This window comes from Emydura macquarii, unplaced genomic scaffold (genome assembly GCF_026122565.2).
Source record: "Emydura macquarii macquarii isolate MOO-44397 ecotype Brisbane River unplaced genomic scaffold, CSIRO-AGI_Emac_v2 contig_2676, whole genome shotgun sequence".
Taxonomy (NCBI): domain Eukaryota; kingdom Metazoa; phylum Chordata; order Testudines; family Chelidae; genus Emydura; species Emydura macquarii.
In genome coordinates, this window is record NW_027132813.1 from 24858146 (window position 1) to 24880555 (window position 22410).

The window sequence follows — 22410 nt, forward strand, 5'->3', positions numbered from 1 at the left end:
GACTTTTGATACCTGTTTGTATTCATTCATATTTTTATTAGCAAAAAGAACTGGTACCTAGAGGCTGGATATGATGCTTCTCCAATTCAGTAGGGGAGGAATTTACCACCTGCTATATAGATGTAAGCCAGGGAGCTCCTGGCCTGGTTATGCACCGGAAGCAGGAACCCACATCTAGGAATTTATTACAGCTGGTTCTTTTGGAGAATGAGTGTTCATTTTTTAAATTACAGGTATGTCATATAGCTTTTTCAGAAGTCTGATGTGTATAGAGACAGTTATTCTCTCTCAAGTCCAAATTCTTTGTACAGAAAAGCAAGGTGGCTTGTCACCTAAAACAATGAAAATTTGGTTAAAAAAATCTTCAGATTTCTGTCCAACTTTTCCTACATTACTCACCCTGATAGCCACTGGTGCCACTAAATACTGCCCTGCAGCAATCTGGGATATAATCAAAGACTTTCCTGCTCAATTTTCTTTAGAAAAAAGCAGTCCCTGGGATCTGAAAAGCTTCCCAGAAAGAAAATATTACTATTGGGCACAGCACTGTCTGGGACCAGAGGGACAACAGTAACAGTCAGGAGGTGTCACCAGGTGCTTTCAGAATTGTTTTGCTTACACCATGAAGCTATTTGTAGAAAGTTTATGAGTTAAAAAAAAATCCACTTACAATTTGGAATTTCAAAATGACAAATTGCCCCTCAAAGCATAAACCAAATATTGCAAAATTTAAAGCACATTGATTATTTTCTGGACCAAGAAAGCAGATGAAATACAGCTTAATTGGAACATTTTAAGTCCTTCCAACTGGATGTTGTAAAGCTTTTGCTATTACTGTACCAATACTCTGCACTATTTAGAGCTGTCTCAAAGCACTTTACAAACAATTAAAGCTCAGAACACCAGTCAGAGGTAGAGTAGTTAAGTAATCCCATTTAAAAGATAGGTAAGCTGAGGCCCAATGAAGTTCAATGACTTGCCTATGGTCATACACACAGCAAGCCAAGAGTAGAGCCAGGAACAGCACCTGGGAGTCCTAAGTCCCAGACCCATCCAACACAATCAGTGGTTCTCATTTGTTAGCTCCTATGTATTCAATAATACATACATTGATGAGATTATAGTGTTAGTATACACTTCATTATAAATTTGTTTTGTCCTAATTATAAAAGTGGACAATAGAGGAATCCTACCTCATTTAATGAATCCTCCCATGATGGAGCACAATGACTGCCTCCTGCCTGAACATTTAAAATAATTCTTGGTATCAGATTTCCTGAAACAAAAACATTTATTGTCCATCACTGTTGAATGAACAAGGAAAAGTGGAGCAAATAGTTCATCAGCAACCTATTATATGTGGTTCAATGTCCCACAATGCATTTTTAAAAAAAAATTCTTGCTTGTATAGCGTTGAACCACATGCAATGGATTGGTGGATGAACTATTTGCATTAAAGGCTTCCTGATGATTACATATTGGAGGAGATGTATATACGAAGTATATATAGAACTCTCTGATTTTCTCTTCCTGAGCAAGGCGGCAGCAACTGCCATCTTTACTTATTCCCTACAGCTAGGCTCCCAACTGAGGGGAACATAGATGTGGTGGAGATAGCTAATTCAAGAGCTGTAACTGTGAAAAAGGGGCTCTCTTCCCCTCATGAGTACAGATTCTGTTGTACTAAAACATAACTTTAGCATCTGTTACTGGAAAAAGTTCTTGCCTGATGATAATTTCAATCAAAATTATATAACTTCTGTGCTTTAGCATCATCATGTCATTGTACCTCTGGGAATAGCATGTCTACAACTTCAGAATGAGCAGAGAAAGTGTTTGTCCAGGGTCTGAAAAATAAAGGGCTTTAAAATTCCCAGCAATCGAATGATAATCCAACTAATCTATTACTTTACTTTTTTTAAAGAAATATTTATTCAACTATTTTAAGGCAAATTTTGGACCCAAAATGCTGAATGCCTTTTAAGATTCTGGAGAGAGTATTTAAAAGCTTTAGCTTTCAGTACAAGTAGGTAGTTTAATCTTTACAATAAATATGGGAAGAGTAATTTCTCAAGGTTGTAGGTACCCTGAATTACTTCCATCCTCTAGTTACTGTGATTTATCTAGTACACACATGTGCATTGGAACAAATTATCCAGGGAGGCTGTGGAATCCCTGTCACTGGAGGTTTTTAAGAACAGGCTAGACAAATACTTGTCAGGGATGGTCTAGATAATACTTAGTCCTCACTGCAAAGGACTGAACTAGATGACCCATCGAGGTCCCTTCCAGTCCTACATTTCTATGATGCTATGACTGATGGACAATTAGTTTTGACTTTTTATATGTGCTGATTTAACCACGTATCTATATGACACTTCCACATTACCTTTCTTATTCGTGCTACTAGCATGATCCATTACCGCTTTTCTAAGTTTATGAACATATCTTAATAATCCTTTAAGTGGTATTCGTTGATCATTTTCATAGGCTGTGATTAAAACTGAAGGGTAAGTCTAAAAGAGAAATGGGAGGGAGGGGAGTTAATAACATTTTCACTTCCTAAAATGTGAACAAACTGAAGAGTTACACTTTGAATCTATATACTATTACAGTACTTGAAGGCTTGCTCTATTTGACAATGATGGAGAAAAGCTATTGTCTACATTTAACATTGCAACCAGCTTCATTATATAAAGCCCTACATTAGCATCCCTATAATTTTAACTTGAAAATTGGTGTGGTCTGAAAACTGCCAGATTTATCCTCCAGGGACCATCTGTCATGAAGTGATAACTAAAGCCTAGAATACTCTGACCATGCCTCTCCTGTCCTAACAAAGCCCCTCTGCTGAGAGTTGCTTGAGCAGCTCTGCACTGCCTGGGGACTGCCCCACCCCTGTAGGAGTGATGCAAAAGGAGCTCTAATCAGTTTACAAATAAGCAATCTTAGTTATAATTAAATATTTTTCTTGCTGTGGTCTTAATTTACAGATAAAGGATCTAATTAGTAACTTTTCATCAAATTAGATGCAATAAGAGTTCACATATGCAGAAAATTATTATTTAGGGAACTTACACATCATTAGTAACCAGTCACGGTTCAGAGACAATGAATTAGCCATCCAGAAAGGACAATAAAACACTTATTTGCACTACGTGTCCATTGACATTACTCCTTTTCCACCCTGTCAATTCCATAGTCTGGCAGCAAAACTATTTAAAAATCCTCAAAAGGGAAGAAACATTTTTCAGCTTGTGGTTTCTTGTATAATAGGAATAATTTAATACTTTATAGTATGCCAGCAACAAATAGCTTTTGAGATTGATTAATAGTCTAAGGGGAGGTGTTCAATCAATTTCAGCAGCCTTTTATGACTTTGTATACTACAAAGCAATATAGATTATTCCTGAAATAACTAGCCAAAGATGGTTTTCCATTTCCATTTGGGTTCAATCAAGATTCATCTTTTAAGAACACACAGTTCACAAGCTCAGTTTTAAAAATCTCTATGTTCGTAAGCCCCTAAAGAATGAGTCTTTAAAAAACCCAACTCAGCATTTTTCATGATTAAATGTTTTGATTGTTTATTCTGTGTGGTACTATACATTGTAGAAAGAAAAAGCAGACTGGTTTAATTACTCTTTAGTACCTGTGGCTTAATATTATTATAGGGACAGTAACTTTTAATATAGTCCATGCACTTTTCATCTGCTAATGGATTTCCCCATTCTTCCTGTTCTTCAACTGTCAGTGGGAGATGAGTGTCCAACATTGTATTTAGAACATCTAGGAAAGGAACCTAAAAACCAAACAAAAAGACAAATTTATGATAGTTTACAAAAGGAGACAGTGGACCTTCAATGTACAGTCCAGTCTACTCTACTAGAATCTATTAAATGTATGTGAAGACGCAAATGTAGGGCCTGACCCAAAGCCTAATGAAGGCAAGGGAAAGACTCTCTTAATCCTCTTATCATTTGAGTTTCTCCAGGTTAGCAGTGAGCATCAGAAAGAAAGTTTTTCCAAATCATTATTTATTCTATGTTTGTGTACAGAAGTAGTGTGTTTATAAGCACCTCTCGATTCTATCTCTGCTGAAATCCTTAGCCGTACTTCCATCTTCTCTCACCTTTACTATGACAACTCTTTTTTCTATAGTATCCCATAATCCTAGCTCTTCAGGGTGAAGACTGCCTGCCTGCCTGCTTCCACATATAATGAAATGGCTTTATATCCCCCATCCTCAAACAATCTTTCTGAAATCAGAGAAGATAAAATAAATAATAGTTCAATCTCTTATTCCATTAGAAATCTGAGTTATCTCACCTGTAAAACCATGGCTCTGATGAGGTCAGGATCAGCATTGCACAGGGCTCCTGCAAGGACTCCTCCTGCACTGCTACCTGTTAGCGCTGTATACTTTGGCTGAGAAAATCCTAGTTCATGCAACAGCATTATACAAGCCTTAAGGTCATGGAGACCTTTCAGTTTATTATGCATACATCCATCTTTATGCCAACTCAAGCCTAACTCTCCTCCACCCCTGAAATTTAAAACAATTCAAGTCACAAATGTCACACATCTTATGTTTCAAATATTAAGATATCATTGTCTGTGGTAGTACAAAATAATGTTTTACTATTCATAACTAACCCTCCCTTCCTCCCTCTCTACTTACATACACAAACCTCCCCACTTCATGGTAGAAATGTTGGAGGGAAAAACCAACATGAATTTTGGTGAAACGTAAAAAAACCAGCTAGCATATGTGCATTGTCTCTATTACTGCACATGTACCAATCTGCTTAGTGTATGACTATTCCATAGGCCATTACAGAAGGACTATTCAAATGAGGGAAGGTCTGGATGGGTTGTTGTCAGAGTAGGTCAGTATTTTAAAGTACCAAAGTAGATAATACCACTTGAAAATCATTCATACACACTTATAAATAATAAAGGGAAACGGTCAGGTAAAAATTACATTTTTCCATCTGTGTGTTACTAATAGCATTTCAATTAACAAGAACTTAATGAAAAATTAAATCACTTTACTTTTTAACCATTATGTTCATTGAGGTTTTGCCTTTTGTTCAGTTTGAGTTATGACACTGAGCTAGTCAGTTTCAATTTCTGGTTCTCATACATTTGTACAGTACTACCATCTGTGGGTTTTAAACTTTTCCTTGAAATGTTTGCTTCCATTTTAAAAAAATAACTTGATTAATATTTTTGGTTAGTTGTATGAAATGTCATTGAAATATTTTTCACAAAGCCACTGTTTTGGGTCTAAATTACCTAACAGTATCCTTTTAATTTAGATCAAAATCTCAACTGATTAAATTGCCAGAATTCTTCATCTGTTATCATTGTAAAACAAATAGGAGGAGGCTAAGTCATAAGATGCTAACAGAAAAAGAATACAAATGTTTTCCATTGAGCAATATCAGATCATAAATGTAACTGATGACTCACAAACTCATTATATACTTGAACTTGCCTCATGAGCAGTAAGTAATATTTCATCTAATTTGAGCAACATTTTTTCCTGTTTAAAAAACACAACTGAGAAGGTAATGGAGTTTTCATGTATCTTTTATCAGATGAATGAATTCTTTAAATCAAATGAAAGCTGGAAAAAGATTGTACATTGTGGTAAAAATGACTGCAATAGGATGGTAACTGAACAGAAAAAGATGAGTTAGCCAAAAAAGACAAGAAATAGGTTAAATAATTGGATACAGGTTTTGAAAGGCAAATCCTTTTCAACAGATATAGATCAAGCAGGAATGTATTCTATTGGTCTGGGAATAAGAGGGTGATGGTAAATCATTACAATGTGAACATAACAGCAGAAATCATGCTTTTTGAGCAAGGACAAGATGTGACTTTACAGAAAATGATGTATATTAGAGAATCCTGAGCTAATGTAAGGGTTAAGCTAAAAAATCAAATCCAACTTCCAGTAGATAAGGAAAGATAAGCACTGTGCATGGATCTTGTGAATTTAACGTTATTTGCTTTAGGTACTTGAGTTGTAATAGACTCACTTATTTACCAAAAAGGATACCTATAATTTTATGGAGAGATGGAAATGTGATGATTAGGAATGATTACAAGACATCAAAATGAAAAGGTTCTTCCTAGTTGTCCAGATGAGTCTCAAGAATATTGACAATGTGCCGCACAAATAAAAATCATTATTCCATTATATACCTATAACTTACCTAACATGGCAATATGCTAATATCCAACCATCTTCAATTAGCATCAGCTTCTCAGCTTTAAAGCTCATGTTCAAATCTATGCCATAAGCTCCATATACATGAACCAGAAGTGGTTTCCTGTGTAGCTCTTTAGAATTTTTATTATAAAAAACTGTAATTGGCACCAAAATTTCATCCTGGAAATGAAGGAGTATTTTACATTAAAGGATGTTTCAGAATTCGCAATGAAAACTTCAATTATTTATTTTAAATGTTTTTTTGATTACAGTAATTTTTTTTCCACTTAGATTGTACAAAGCACTCTTGAAAAATAAAGCGAGAGACTGAACCTCTGCTGGGCTGGTTTATTGATGCAGAGTATAAAATTAATTTAAATGCAACACCTGAGGTGTTTTTAAAGTATCAAAGTACCCAGCTCTTCCCTCCCTCTGTAACACGTCAATAAGTATTATGAACTGAATCGTTTAGCGCTTATTGTAGGAGCAAACTTATTAACTTAACATCTCAACTTCTTTAAACTCAGAAGGTTGTTAACTTTTTCCCCTTGTTGACTGATCTATGCTATACATCATTTTGGCATTTTTTCTTTGTTTGTCAGCCAGAACATGATATAATATACTAACTAGTAAGGCCATAAAGACATAATACTAAGACTCTTGTATCATGTCATGTTCAGCTACATCCGCTTAACTATAGCACACCAGCTCCAATGTACACTAAATCTAGAAAAAATTCTTAACACTGCTTTTTTTCCTATAGGACTGGAGAAAATATGGCACCAACCGTTCTCTATAGTATCTAAGCCCTACTCCCTTCCAGAGGCAGTTTCTCCATAGGGAGCGGTAGGGTGTGTGTGGGGAAGTTAATGGGGGAGGAAAAACGGTTAAAAATCTTACCTTGCTCTTAGCTTCTAATCGTACAGTGTGGCAATTAATTGTAATAGGTACCTCCTGCTCAGCTTGCTCAATGAGATGATTTTCCACCAATGAATATGCAAAACGTTTAGGGGGTTGTACTGGGGAGATGAGCTGAAAATAGCAAGTGCTGGCATTGTACTCGGGATGGGATTCTGACTCAAATGCACAGGCCCATGCAGGTAACTGAGAAAATGAAAACTGTTAATAATCCCAGCATTTAAAGTGAAATATTTTACTGCTTTTATAATTCTGTCCATTGCCTCCTCTCAAATGAAAAGATTTGACATCATGCTGCATTACCTCAGTATGTATTTAACACGAGCTGCATCTTATAAATTAAAATGTTTAATGAAACCGTATCAGCAAATGTAAGAATTTAACTAACGTTTTTCTAAAGCCATCTACTGAGGTTGAACAATGATTTAAAATGGAATATAAAACCTAATTCCAAAGTTTTTCATAGAGAGGACAAAATAAATACTGCCATATTCAAAGAACCATTTAGAAATAGGAATACTGTATTAGCAGGATTTTAAAAAATTATAATTAATATATTGTCTTTAGGGATTACCTTGTATGCTACTGTATTTTTTAAATGATTTTCCTTCTCATTTCCCCTGTGATCTCCACTTGTTCAACTTGTAATACAGCCAAGCCAATGTCATTTATTACTCCAGGGCCATAAGTTGGCACAGTAGTGCTCAGCCACTTAAAACCCCTAACTTTGTTCCCAGTGCTAGCCACTGTGAAGAACAAAACCTTTTCTTGGCACATCTACACTCAGAAACACACTGCTATTATGTTTAAGATTTTTAACTCTAGTAAAAATGAAAGGAATCAAGATTCATTCTTTGAGAGCAGCAGGATCCAGTGTCAAGCTTTCTGCTACACCACAGCTTACTTTCTGTAAGGAGTTCTGGTTAGCAGGTTGATAGAGGCTTTAGAAATTGTGCTACTAAAAGTCAAAGTTTTGCAGAGAAATAGCAGTCCCTTCTCTGAACAATTGATTCAACTGAACAAGATCATTTTAAAAAGCAACGGTCTCAGCAACTGTGCTGAAAGTGTACTATATTTACCTATAGTAACACAATTAGGAAGGAGGTTTGTAGAATAAAACATTAGTAACTTATTGCAACAAGGCTAAAAATTCTTCAGGATATTTGGATTTTTGCATAAATCTAAAAAAAACAATTTTAAAGCATTTGGCTGAATTGTTTGTCTGCAGAAATTAATGTATTTTTATAAGATGGATCTTTTCCTTTTAACTTCTAAATCAATGAGAATTTGGCATCTAGGAAAAAGGAGGGAATATTTATTTGTATTAATCATATTGCAACATAATCATTCTTCTAAATTACTTACTATTAGGGTGTGTCAGCATTACACATTGGTCTTTGAATGCCACTTCAGTATAATCTAATTTTGATTATCTATCTTGCTCCTCTCCATGGGACACATTATGATACCCTAATTCTCAGTGCATATTACCTTACACCATGAGTAAGCCCACTGAAGTCAGAGACTACTACTTAAGCTGAGTAAGGGGATCAGAAACTGCTCTTATAGTAACTGGCTTGACTGTAAAACAAGATCAGAGAACAATAACATTCTTGAAAGTACCCACGATGACATGTCACTATTGTAATATTCAAAGCTTCTCTGTTGCCGACGTTTATATTAATTTCAACTTTTATAATAAAAACCAAATGTGAATGTCTTCATGTAGTAAACCAATTGTTTTAAAAACAAAAACTAAAATATACCTTAATAGACTGAACTGAATGAGAAACAAGAGAAATCACATTCAAATAAAGATGACCGCACTGTTTCAGAAACATCACACAGTGATCTCTGAACATCTCTAAGTCTATTAGCTTAGTCTTTTCTTTCAACTTGTAAACCAATTGCCAGTTCTTCATACCATAGGAACCAAATGGAGTCTTCATCAGCTATAAAATGAAAAAACATACAGTATATGAATGAAATAGGAGTTACAAAAATAATGCACAGGCACGTGGGAATTCTCATACTGGGATATGTGAATGTTGGCCATCAATCACAGACCTGATTAAATCTGATGGGCAGGCCAACCACCTTCCTTCAGGCTAAATGGAAAGAGCAATTAAATGTCCCTTCATGTGGTGATAACTGGAGACATCAGGAAGCTACTGCCCAAGAAGGTAAGCTGTATGGGCTGAAGGGGATCCCTAGAACTGATTGTAAAACACAGGTGGAGTTATGGGATAGATTGGTTGCAGCTGCATGAGTCTGAGGCAGAAAGTGAGAGAAGCAGTGGTGAGTGTGGCCCTAAGAGAGAGCACAGACAGTGCTTGTTGAGCCACAGGACTCACTGGAAAGAGTAAAAATTGTAAGTCAAGAAACTGTCTGCTGCTTTTGTTTTTATTGGGTTTAGGGACTCCATACATTCTTTGTAAGCAAACAGGATTGCACCAAAGAAATATCGGATTTGTATTATCAATTTCTCCTACTAGTGGAAACAACCCAGCAAAGTCATGAAAATTGACTAACTTCTTGGGGCAACAGTATAAATATTCGTATATATCTATCCTTCAGTAATAGCTAGTAACTTATGCTTTAGAGGAAGATGAAGTACCTTCAAAATGGATTTAAGCCATTGTGTGAATATTGTGCATGCTTACTCAATTTCTCTGACTTGAGTGTATACAATGAAGAGCAGTATAAACCCATCAAGAAGAATGCTGGCAGCAATTTACATGTCTATTCCAACAAAGGACAAGTCTTCCTGCTCATGTATTAAAACCTATAAATCAAGAAACGGAGCAGCCCAGTGTTTCTTTTTAAATAAACCTTGCAGTATTTTCTGAGAGATTCTAAACAGCTCAGCAGGAAAGTCAATAAAAAGAGGAAGTGGTGTCAAAGAGGGCAATGTATGCACTAAAGATCAGGAACAGAACTGGATGGTTACAAATTTCTAGTGCATATTGTAGAAATTCACATTTTTTAAAAGTAAGTTTAATGTTGTTGATGAAATGTGATAGACTGATGACCTGAAGACTAAAACTCTGTTTTTTTCATCTAACAACAGCATGGGCAATGGCACTGTAAACTTCCTCACACTGGTCAGCCAGTGTGCTTTATCACTAACTGGTGGGTGGTGTTTTTCAATAGAGACATTAGTCAGCTAGAAATTGGACTGAAACCACCAACACATTTTAATATAGGCAAAACAATCAAAGTAATGATTTTTGGTCATTACCAAGCTAACATTCTAAAGGTAAAAGATTCCATATACTGTTGTTAGTCCTTAGACCCATACAGTACCCTACATCTAGTTTTCTTAAATTCCTCTAGTAAGCTGTCAAAACTAAATAAAACCAACCTCTTACCGCTTACAAATTAAAGGCCTACTTTCATGTGATTTGTAGCAGGCATCTGAACTAATACAATACTTTACTAGTTTGTCAGAAGATTACCTTGTATTCTGGAGGCTCTCCATATGTAGTAAGAATGTATAACTCATCATTTCTGTGCTCAACATGATAAATGACCCCTTTAGTTCGCTGTTGTACAAGAATAGGTGAATTGAAAGGATGGCTACAGTCAACTAACCAAACTTCGGAGCTAGTCTTGCTGTTACTATTAATAGTGAGAAAACGTCTGTCTTTTGTGCAATATATATCCACAAAAAATCTGTAAGAAATCAAAAATGAAGTCAGTCATGGAGTTCTTACTTTAAAAAATCCTCAGTTCTGTCAGACTCAAGTAATTCTATCTAAGTCAAGAGGCAGACTATCTAGTGGTTAAGGCAAAGAAGGGGAAGTACAGGACTCCTGGATGCTAGTGCCAGTTGTACTGTCTCCTTCCTGGGATTCAGAAAAATGCAGTTATAAATAAAGCTGGAATCCTCCAAGGAAACACCGACCAGAAGCAAGTTCTGAAATCAGTTGGGCAAGAACAGATCTTGATGTTTTAGGTCAACTGGCAGATCACTGATATATAACCAGGCTTACAAGATGCAAAAATAAAACTTCCTTTTTGAAAGAACATCAGACTGGCAAACTCCTCTGCCCAAATGAAAGGCTTAGTAAAGGGTTAGAAAACACCATTGAGAAAACATCAGGAAAAACTTAACATTGTTATAGGGAGCAACGAGAGACAAAGGCTAATGGCAACTGCTTCAGAGAAAGACTGTCTTGAAGGTAAACACGGGCTAGTATGACAGTTACCAATCCAACTTTAGCTGAGGTGCTTAAGACCATTAAGGAAGGAAATGATCATTTTTCTTTAAAAAAAATCAATATGAGGATACCATGAAAAAGAGATTGACATTATCCAAAAAAAAAAAAATGATCGAGGTGGAATCTGGTGTGGGGGAAGCAAGAAAGAGTAAATTTCCTGGAGAACAAATAGGAAGAAAAATCTTTGGAAGCAGAACATAAAACTAGAGTAGGAACTATCAAAGAAGAAAAAAAAAATCTATGACCTAAAAAACTATTTTGGAAGTAATATCTGGCTTTTGCGATGGTACAATTCTGTGGTGGTGCTTAATATATTCAGTGGGTTCAGTCTGACTGGGGTAGTGATTGGAATGGGAGGGGAGACTGGCATTTTGGTTTGAACACTGGGACAAACTTAGTTTGAGCTACTTCAGGATTGACATTGGTGAAAGTAGGAAGAGGGAAAAGGCACTGTAAGTGAGTCATTCCGGGCTATGATGCCCTCCTCTTCAGTTGCTTGTGCTGCATTCTTCTTGAGTAATGGCAGAGACGTTTGTAATAATGTAAAATAAGTTCTGGAATAATTTCACTCAAGTGAGTGTCAGTATCAATGATGCTTTGATACTGTGGTAACAAGCACTGCGCGAGCCCCATGCTGTTGTCAAGCACCATTGACTCATTTTGTCATATTTCCTTTCATCTTTCAAGATGTTGGATGGCCATTCAGCATAGGCACTATACCAAAACCTTAGACAGCATCCTATCGGCCACTATCAGATCACAGAAAACCAGCTGAGCCCTCAGTATGATACTGTATCTAAGGGAGCTAATGTGATCCTCTGATGTATAAACAGGGGAATTACAAGTGGGAGGTGGTATTTACTGTTTATCTGGTATGAGTGATACTATTATTGGAATACTGTGTCCACTTCAAAAAAGGAGGTTGAAAAATTGGAAAGCATACAGAAAAGAGCTACGATAACTTGAGGTCTGGAAAACATGCTTTATAGCGAGAGACAGAAAAAGCTCAATGTACTTAGTTTATCCAAGAGAAGGTTAAGGGATGAATTGATAACTGTCTACAAATACCTACATGGGAAAAATTTCTAAAAGCAGATGGCTCTGCATGCTAACAGCATAATGAGAACCTATGCTTGGAAGCCAAAACCAGACACATTCAAACTGGAAGTAAATTGCACATTAACTGTAAGAATAATTAACCATTGTAACAACTTACCAAGCGAGGTGAAGCATTCTTCCATCACCTCAAAGCTCTACACTGACTGCATGTCTTTGTAAAAGACGTACTATAGCTCAAGCAGGAGACATAGGCTGAATACAGAAATTACTGGGTGAGGATCTATGGCCTGTGTTAGGCAGGCAGGTGGCCTAGATAATCATTATGGTCCTTTCTCTGGCCTTAAAAACTACAGCTATGAATTTACAAAGTTTTTAAAGAGCATTTTCAGGGCTTTAATTTCATCATTTTACTGTGGGTACTCCCCACACTGTTTGTGAATGTTCCAGAATTAACAACTGGGACTTGTTTGTCTCTCCCCTTAGATCCCCACTGGCCGCCCCTGCTTTATTCCTTTGTTATGGTGTTAGAGCTTCTAGATTTTGCAGAGAATAAGCCCCTGCTTACCTATTGTCCATCAACTGAGCAAGGGTGGAGCACTGCACTCTATCAGCAAGGATTCCAGGGAAGGCAGGCTGTGAAGTATGCCATTCCTTTCCCAAAAGTGTAAGGCCCTGATTTTCCCTTTTTTTTTTTTTTTTTTTTTATTATTATTAATAAAGGATAGAGGTCTTCAGCTTCTTAAAAATGTTGCGCTGCAACTGTCAAGAGCTCGCCTGTTTCATCTACATCTTGCTGATGCATAAAAGTAACAGGAAAATTCTTTGTACTTCATTTTCCCACAAAGCAAGTGTTTCAGCTATGTGCTGCACTAGAACATGAACCTTTACACTCAGCTTGCTGTCTGATTTACAGTAATGACTGTGACCTTCATAACTGTGTCAACAATTTCCCCGTGGGGAAATGTCTGGTCAGTGCAACTTGTTCCACTTGATTCTGCCACCTGCATTATAGTTTTATACAACTGGATGTATAAAGCGCAGTTGGAAAAAGGATCTTAGTTATTTCATCACCGATGTACAGCATCAGTCATGTTCCTATTAAAAAACTATTTCTTTACTGAGAATGTAATTCAGTAAAACAAAACTACCAACATATTTACAATATACTGTATAAAGCGAAGATCCTCAGAGAGACTAGATCATACTATAGGGCTGCAAAACTACTTCTGCAGTCAATTTAGCAAGAATCTGCTTTTACTCCGAAACCCTTGCTTCCAGAAAGGTTATTGAAAGGGTATTCAATTGACAACAGTTTGATCACTGGAAACACAACAACAGTTTCACTTAGACTATTCACAGCACCCAGGCTTAACCCAAACATTTTTATATTTTTTTTAACAGATGTAACATACATGAACAGTAGAAAAAATAATGCTATCTTGTTTTCACCAAAGAACATCTTGACCTGAAACTGACCTTGATATTTTCAAACCACTAAACAGTTAGGTAACCGAGAACAGTTAAATTTAAGCTGATCACAAATCAGACAGAGAACAGGCTCATGCTCCAAGCACATCTGATAATCAGTAACAGAAAAAAAATAGGCTTTACATGATTTAATACATAGTGTGGAAGAAAGTGTTATTTTCTCCATTTTTCTGAACAATTATGTTTATATATTTTTATGATTATTATGAATTATAATTCACACACATACAAGAATATATCGGGGAAAGCTTAATGTGTTTGAGAGCTATTACCTTGGATCTTGTTCTGTATAAACTAGCTCAGTATATTTTCTATTAGAGAAAGTGGTCAGAAGCACGTTATGGCATATAAGGTTTTTTTGACTGGTGTAGAACAGAACATCAGTTGTGGCCCATTCTGAAAAAAGACAAATGCATGTGAATTGCAACACAATATTTAGTACTGTTGAAGGAGTAAATAAAAGCTAATATTTTGCCAATCCCAAAGCAAGTTTCAGAGATTTATGAAAAGTTTAATCTTGGAAATCTAATCTGAGTTTAATTAGGCCAAAGGTGACATTAAGTTTTATTTTTTCCCCTCAGTTAAACTTAGCCTTTTCTGGCCATTAAGTTAATAGTTCTGATCTGGTTTAAAGAATTTCAGGCTTTTGCAGGTCAGCACCCAAACATTCCATAGCTGTACATTTTCCCATCCGTCTGTTACTACATATTATGCACTAGGAGAAAATACTTTGCATAGGCACCTAAGGTCCAATTCTGTACTGCTTAGAACCTCATGAAGTCATTTACACCCGTGTGACATGGATGTAAATAGCTACCATTCTGATTTTGCACATGTGTACATGGTCACACAAGGTGGAAGACACAGAAGAATCAGTGCTTTTTCTTTTATGTACTGAACTGTCTGGGCAGACCACTCTGAAGATTGTAGCCACAATGAGGGAAAATAATGTCAGTGGACAGTTCAAGGCACTAGAAAAGTATGTGCACAAACACCTACTGAATTGTCAATCTGCTTTATTCTCATCAATGAATTAGAAAGTTTTGCCCAGAGTCTTACATTTCTAGGCCCAGCCAAATGATCACTGGATATAGGATAACACTTCTAAAACTAGTCTCTATACTGGCCAACAATAAAAATAAATAATCAGTTATTAAAAAATAATCAATCAGAATGTAATGGAATGTACGCAAAGTTTAACATAAAGCAGTACATTCTCTTTACCATATTGCTCTAATGTGCTGTAAAGGCAAAGGAAGTTCTCCACTTCCATTTCATATTCTGTGGTATATTTTACCAGCAAAATGGAGAGGTAATAAAGTTTCCTACATCAAATTAAGGGCCATGGCCCCCAATTAAAGTCCATTGAAGTCAATGGGAAGGACTTCTAATTGACTTTAGGGGGCTCTGAATGGGAGCCCATATCCTGAAATCAACTGGAACTGAAGTTGTTCAGCATTTTAACATTTACCAGGCACTTAGGTCCCAATTTTCAGAGGTACTGATCACCTGCACCATTGACTTCTATTGGAGCTGCAAGTGCTTACTTGCGTGAGTCATGAAGCCCTGATCCTGCAAACATTTATGTAAGTGAATAACTTTACACAGATTCATAAGCTTACTGAACTCAATAGGCACATTCACATACATGAAGTTAATCATGCATGAATGTTTGCAGGATTAGGAACCATGTATTTAACAAAGGAACGCTCACGTTACTAAATGAGCTGCTTTTAGTTTGAATTGCAAAATGTACAATTGAAATGTGCAGTACAAAAGAAAAATTTTCAGCCAAGTAAATCTTTGCAATCAATTGAGAACACTTCTGCAGTTTTAAAATGTGTGTGTCTTGATAATGGATAAGACAAGATAGGTAAAAGATATCACCTCACCTACCTTGTCTCTTTCCTGGGACCAACATAGCTACCTAAGATGTCAGTTTTAACATGGTAGTCCTTTATTTTGTTAAAAATTATTATTACTGATTCTAAACTGCAATATATGGAGAGTTTTATCTTGCCATTTTGTGTATTCCATACTATATTTACAGACTACTTACCAAAACTAAACACACTTGGGATAATATGTTCCACCACACGTAACTTATCAAGTTTCATAACAACACAGCTTGACTCTTCAGAATTTGAACTTTTTATGCTGATAGCCATGTACCTCTGATCTGGGGAAATTCTGATGCGCTGAATAATTGCATCATGAAAACCAAGATCTTCAATACTGAGTAAAACCTCAACACTTCCTTCATCTAGTACACAAAAGAATACAGACAACAGACAATGATATTATCCAAGAACCAGCACAATGAATCATAATAGTTTATACTCTGCTTTGATATTCTGCCAACGATATCCACAAGTGTACTGCTGGAATTTATTAGCATGGAATAGTTGTTTTAATGTATGCTCATAAACAGTATCATAAATAAGTTTAATGGCAATTTTGTACTATGCATATGCAAAAAAGATTTTGTAGTTGCTATTATTTTTAAAAATATTTTTTGATTTGTAAATTGGTCTGAAATGGAGACAATACTTCTGAAAGAAAGTTTCAACTTTAAAGTTCAAACTTTTGAGATATTGTGAGCAATTAAAGGAGAAATATTTTCCCCCTCATGCAATTAAAAAATGGGTAAATGTATTTTGCTTAATTTTTTTCCCCCAATGAAATGGTCTGTTTTGTATTAACCTAAACTGCTGACTTAAAAAAAATTCAGCAATTTATGATCATGTGAAAACAAGAATTTATTATGGAGTCTCAATATAACTTAATAAAGCTTTCATTACTAATGTAAGGTGATAAATATCAGGGTGGGAAAGGAATGTTTTGAGTGCCAGTGTTGACACAAAAATAAATGGATATGAATTGGCCATCAACAAGTTTAGGCTTGAAATTAGACAAAGTTTTCCAACCATAAGAGGAGTGAAGTTATTCCTTCCCAGGGGACCAGTGGGGGCAAAACACCTAACTGCTTTCAAGACTGAGCTTGATAAGTTTATGGAGGGGATGAGATGATGAGCCCACCTACAACGGCATATGGCCCATTAGTGACTGCTATTAGCAAAAAAAATTACCAACGGCTGGATATGGGGCACTAAATAGAGAGGGCTGAGAGTTACTATAGAGAATTCTCTCCCAGGTGTCTAGCTGGTGGATCTTGCTGATGTGCTCAGGGTTCACCTGACTGCCATATTTGGGGTTGGGAAGGAATTTTTCCCAGGTCAGATTGGCAGAGATCCTGGGGTTTTTTCGCCTTCCTCTGCAGTATGGGGCACGGGTCACTTGTTGGTTTAGACTAGTGTAAATGGCGGATTCTCTGTAACTTGAAGTCTTTAAATTATGATTTGAGGACTTCAGTAACTCAGCTAGAGTTTATGGATCTATTACAGAAGGAGGTGGGTGAGGTTCTGTGGTCTGTGATATGCAGGAGGTCAGATCATGATGGTGCCTTCTGGCCTTAAAAAGTCTGAATCTTTTGTTGAATACATTAACCTAGTATGTGTAATATGACACTATTCCCCAGCTCCTGTCCCACTCTCTTTTCCAGATTCAGGAATCTGAAGCTATTAATACTTGTATAAAATATATTGTTTAAAGATTTTATCACGTAAAATACCATTTTGTCCTATTTTTGTTTTAAATATTTTTAAATTTTTAATAGCTTCCAGTAAAGTATCCTAAACATCAATGCATGCAGAAAGATCTGAGCAATTATAATGTCCAAGTAGTAGAAGAAATATCTTACCACCATCTGCTTTTGAATGAAATATGCAGCCATTTTCTTCAAAATAAACAGAATCCCCAAACCTAATCTGTTAAATACAAAACAGACATGTTGCCAATATAGGCAGAATTAAATGGTGGTGAAAATATTTCCTATAAGTGCCTCTCTCTTTTCTTTTGAGATTGTATAGTATGTTCACAGGTTTATGGTTTTATGTATAAATAAAATCTAATTCAGCAACATATACATAAACATTTTATATATAAAGAAGAAAATAAAATATAAAAGATGTAATTGATACACTAAAGGATTTTGTTAGCCATATTTAGAGGAATGGAAAAGGGTGTCACATACACTAAGATTTTTCTTTTTATGTTAATATATTGTAAAACATTGACACATGGAGAAGACATTTCTCTGGTAACTACATAAGCAATAAGCATTATCTTATAAATAGCTGACTTGAGCAGAACTATTCATACTTAAAAGTTACCCAAGCATATATTGTTTGCAGGATTGGACCCATAATCCTTGTGCCTGCAAATGCTTATGTACATGCTTAATATTAAGCACCTGAATAGTCAGACAGAAGTAAATAAAAGCTATAATAGCATTTACTAATAAGTAATACACAAATAAGAAAAAATATGCTAACAACTTAGGTTCAATGGGACTATTCACTACTTAAATTAAACTAATTCCTGAGTTGTATAAGGATCAAGGCTTAAAGGCCGAATCTTGCTAACTTTAACTACTACAAGTTAACCAGTTTACATCAATGAGACTACTCACTTGAAGGTAGGTGTCTCTAGAACTGGAGTCTAAGAGGGGAAATGTTCTTGTTGTCATCCCATCACTGCATGGAATCAAAACTCCATAGTGCAGTTACCATTTTTTCCCCCTAAACCTAATGAATGGCTGAAAGCATTTAAATTTTCTCTTGCATCATATAACCCAAACTGTTTGTCAAAAAGCCATCTTAACTTTATCCTATTAATTAGTTTATTATGATTGTTTGCTTTTGACCGTGATGGTATTAAGACTGCTGTAAGAGTATTCAGTGAGATCTAAGATACCTTAAGTATACTCCAGACTCTTTTGTTCATACTCCATAATTAATCAAAATATTTAAAAATCAAGACTACAAGCATACAGCAGCTTAACCAAAAACATGTTGTGTAAAGGCATTTAACAGTAAAAACAGCTTCACTGCCTCTTACTTGTACTAAACAATGATGCATTTTTTAAATTGTTTTGCCACTCACCACTGGGATGCCCAAGCTGAATGTATACTTGTTGTACATTACTTCTAATTTCTTCTTTATTCTTTCTGCCACATCCATATATCTGGCTGAAGTTACTTTCCAGTTCTCCTGCTCTGATTTCAGAAAATCCTGATACAAATATGTCAATGCAATCAACCTCTGATTTTAAATGTCCAAAGTTATGAGTGGATTCTCTTGTCTACCAAGGTCACTTTGCATCACTTATGCAATACAAAATTAACTTGAAATAACGGGCTGAAATCCAACCTTTTGAAAATCATTTTCAAGTCACTCTAAAAAATCACTGTCCACTTAAAACAAAATAAAAATCACATTTCTGTCTAGAAATATTTCACCTACGGTGTACTATAAATAACATCTGATTATTATTAAAAAAATTAGATTTTTTCCTGTTTATTGCATGCTGCATTAGACATGCACACTGTAAACATGAGTTTTACTGTATCGCTTTAACAGTCAAGTCAGTCAGTTTGGCCCTGATCCTCCAATTAAACTCTAGGCTCAATGGCCGGCCAGTGGATCCAGTTTCGGAATTGGGGCCTTTGTCAGTTTCCCCTGCTGAGAGTTGAGGAACTGAGGAAGATAAACATTTTTAATAAATAAAATAGTATACCTGTACAACTATAAAAATGGGCAGGGGGACATAGGGTGGAGACAGGTGCAGGACCTAAAATTATATTAACTCTTTTCTTTTTTTAAATGAACATGATGTATTACTGCAAACACCAATGGAAGTACAAGACTATGCAATTAATATATACTAAAAACCATCCTCTGTGGACTTGTCTTTGCAAGGAATCTTATTGTGCTTAAACACAATTTTGAGGAGTCAAGTTATCTAACATGATGCTGATCATGACTGACAAGTGTAGACAAGGACAAGTTTTGTTAAGCATTATGTCAGCTAGTAGTGGTTAAATATCGGTCTCATCAGTCTGCAGATTCTTACGGGTTTATGCAGTTCTATCCTGATACACTACTAGTATCTTTTTGGCAGATATTTAGATTTTAGAAAAAAGCTACAGTATACTGGAGGTAGCCTCTGAGACCTTATGCACCCAGGAGTGTGTTGGGGTGGTTTCTGAGACCTTATCCATTCAGTAGCATCTGAGACTTTGTCCACTTGGTTCCCAAGAGCTCAGCTCAACTCTGAACTGATCACTGAGTTTTTTTTCAATTGGCATTAGGGATGTAAAATGTTAATCGGTTAACTGTTTATTAATGGTTAACCATTTAGTATTAGTCTTACCGTTAACACATCCCTAGCCTTTCCTGCACTTTTGTTCAAATCCCAATGGCGAATGCTTCTGGGGTGGGGAAGCAGAAGTGCAAGGGGCTGCTGGACAGCCAGTAAGAAAGCAGTGTCCGGAGGCTGGCCCCGGATGCAGAAGCTCATGCGCTGAGCCTGAGGAGCGGCTGCCCCTCCTGCGGAGAGAAGGGCAGAGCCATGTCAGACAGCAAATCCAGCCATCAGGGGCGATGGAGCCATCCTGCTGCCATGTAGACTCGTGGCCTCCACCCGCCTGTACAGTCAGTGTAGTGCTCTCTGGGACGCTGCCCTCCCCATCTAGAAGCCACCTGGCAGTCACGGGTGGCTGATAAATGTGGGAGGTAGGAGCCTCTCTCCAGATTCCAGCAGCTGCTGCCACCACCCAAGCATTAACTATTAAAATATTGGTTAACGGATATAATTTTAATAGTTTAAACGGGTACTTTTTAAGACATTATTTACATCCCTAATTGGCATACTATTAAACTATGCTTGAGTTGACCAGGCTCAAGCATAGAGGGTGGGTACACCCGAAGTTACACAGAAACCCTCTTCCTGTATATACATTTATACATCACATTACATTCACGATGCATTGCATCACACGCTTTAAGATTGGCTTGGTCACTTTGTGGCAACCGATTCATGTACAGCATGCTCGGTCCACACACAACTTACACCTTACCTCATCTTGTGTCCCAGGCTTATTTTATCCATTGTTATATTATTCATTGTAAATGGTTCCCCCTTCTCTTAGCTAGCACAGAAATTCTGTTTCCAGCCTGCTGATCCATTTACCTCCCTAATCCTGTCTTAAGAAATGAGATCTCACACCTGTTCAATTGCTCATGTCAAGCTAGGCCTACACAGCAATAAAACTGACCCAACTGTAGTTAGACATAGAGAAGTACAGAAGCCAGAAGGTTGAACAACATAATTTGTCTGAGTATAACTGAAATCCCAATCCCCACCCCTCTACTTCAAACCCTGTAGGAGAAAAACATTTCCTTAACATTTGAAACTGTGTGGCTGTCATTAAGGATAAGGATGGTTGTTGGCATTGAGTTTATATTTAAACAGCGTACCTTGCAGGAAAAGAATCTCCGTGGCATGACATTCCCTGGTGAGTCTATATTACTCCATGCACTTCCCAAACATTTTGTTAATTGAAATTCTTGTGGCTTTGTTTGATTGCAAAGAGCTATTACCAGATCACAGTTATGATTGAAGTAATACCTGCCGCAACCAACACTGAACTTCAGAGTTTGGAGAAAAGATTTCGCAGTCTGATGCATGATGACTGTAGTCACTCTGAAGTTTCCAAGAATCCAAAATTATGTTGGGTGCAATGAAATCAGGTACCTGAAAGGTACAGGATGAAACTGGAGCAGGGATTTCTTCAAATGTGAATAGTTTTTAAACCTAAAGGGGCAAAAGATTCAGACTGAATGCTGTAAACTTTAGTTCCCAGGGGAACGACAGGGAAAGTAAAAGCGAAATAGAAGTTGCCTCGCCCTAGCTCTGTACAAATAATTTGTTTGTACATGTAAGCGGCGCCTCTCTCCCCCCACGCTGCAGGTTCACACTGCTGAAGGGCAGCCCTTGCTGGGACAGCGGGGGTGAGCAGCCCCCATCCTGCTGGACACTTTGCAGTGCAGTTCAGATGTGGCCACTTACATGAGCTTTTAAAAGGCGAGAGATTGTCAAGGAACTGCATCTACAGACACAAGCCTTCAGCCCCGGCCCCGTGACTTTAAAGCACCGCTTGGAAACACGAGGAAGAGGAGGAGCGCCCAGTAGCGGGTTCTGCGATCCGACCGCTCCCTCCCAGCAGGTCTCCAAGCGCCGTGCCCACGCTAACCACCCCGTCTAGGAGCGCCGGGCCAAGGCGAGCTGGGCAAGGCGCTCGGCGGCCAGAGGGGCCGCTCCGAGCCCAGCGCTGCACTGCTCCGCTCGCCCCGGGGCAGAGCTGCTGGAAACAGCCTTTGCCTCACAGAACTCCCACCGCCCCGCCGGGCCCGGGACTGGGCTAGGCTCGTGACGTGACGTCCCGGCCGTCCCCGGGGAGGCCTCCCGACTGCTGCCACGTGCCAGCGCGAGAACTGTCTCTCACTACAGCCGTCCCATCCGCGCGGCCCTGCAGGCGCGCAGCGATGACGTAACGGGCGAGCGACTCCTCTGAGCTTCCTACACCCCCGAGCTCT

At 37.4% G+C, this 22410-nt stretch overlaps 1 protein-coding gene across 2 annotated transcripts; it reads right to left on the reverse strand.

Annotated features, from left to right (window-relative positions):
• Window positions 1-201: 201 nt before the first annotated feature.
• On the reverse strand, window positions 202-21998 carry PREPL (prolyl endopeptidase like). Of its 2 annotated transcripts, XM_067565076.1 has the most exons (15): window positions 21884-21998; window positions 21292-21628; window positions 18916-19044; window positions 17672-17738; window positions 15971-16174; window positions 14184-14307; window positions 10600-10816; window positions 8908-9093; window positions 7124-7327; window positions 6228-6403; window positions 4330-4546; window positions 3653-3802; window positions 2390-2516; window positions 1194-1276; window positions 202-332 (listed from the first exon to the last, which is right to left on the reverse strand). In XM_067565076.1, exons 2-15 carry the CDS (start codon window positions 21499-21501, stop codon window positions 279-281), a joined length of 2148 nt encoding a protein of 715 aa, XP_067421177.1. In that variant the 5' UTR covers window positions 21502-21628; window positions 21884-21998; the 3' UTR covers window positions 202-278. The 2 variants fall into 2 exon arrangements, with proteins under 2 accessions (XP_067421177.1, XP_067421178.1); XM_067565077.1 differs by lacking the exons at window positions 18916-19044; window positions 21292-21628; window positions 21884-21998 and adding an exon at window positions 18443-18752 and having other exon boundaries at window positions 16084-16174.
• Window positions 21999-22410: the final 412 nt, after the last annotated feature.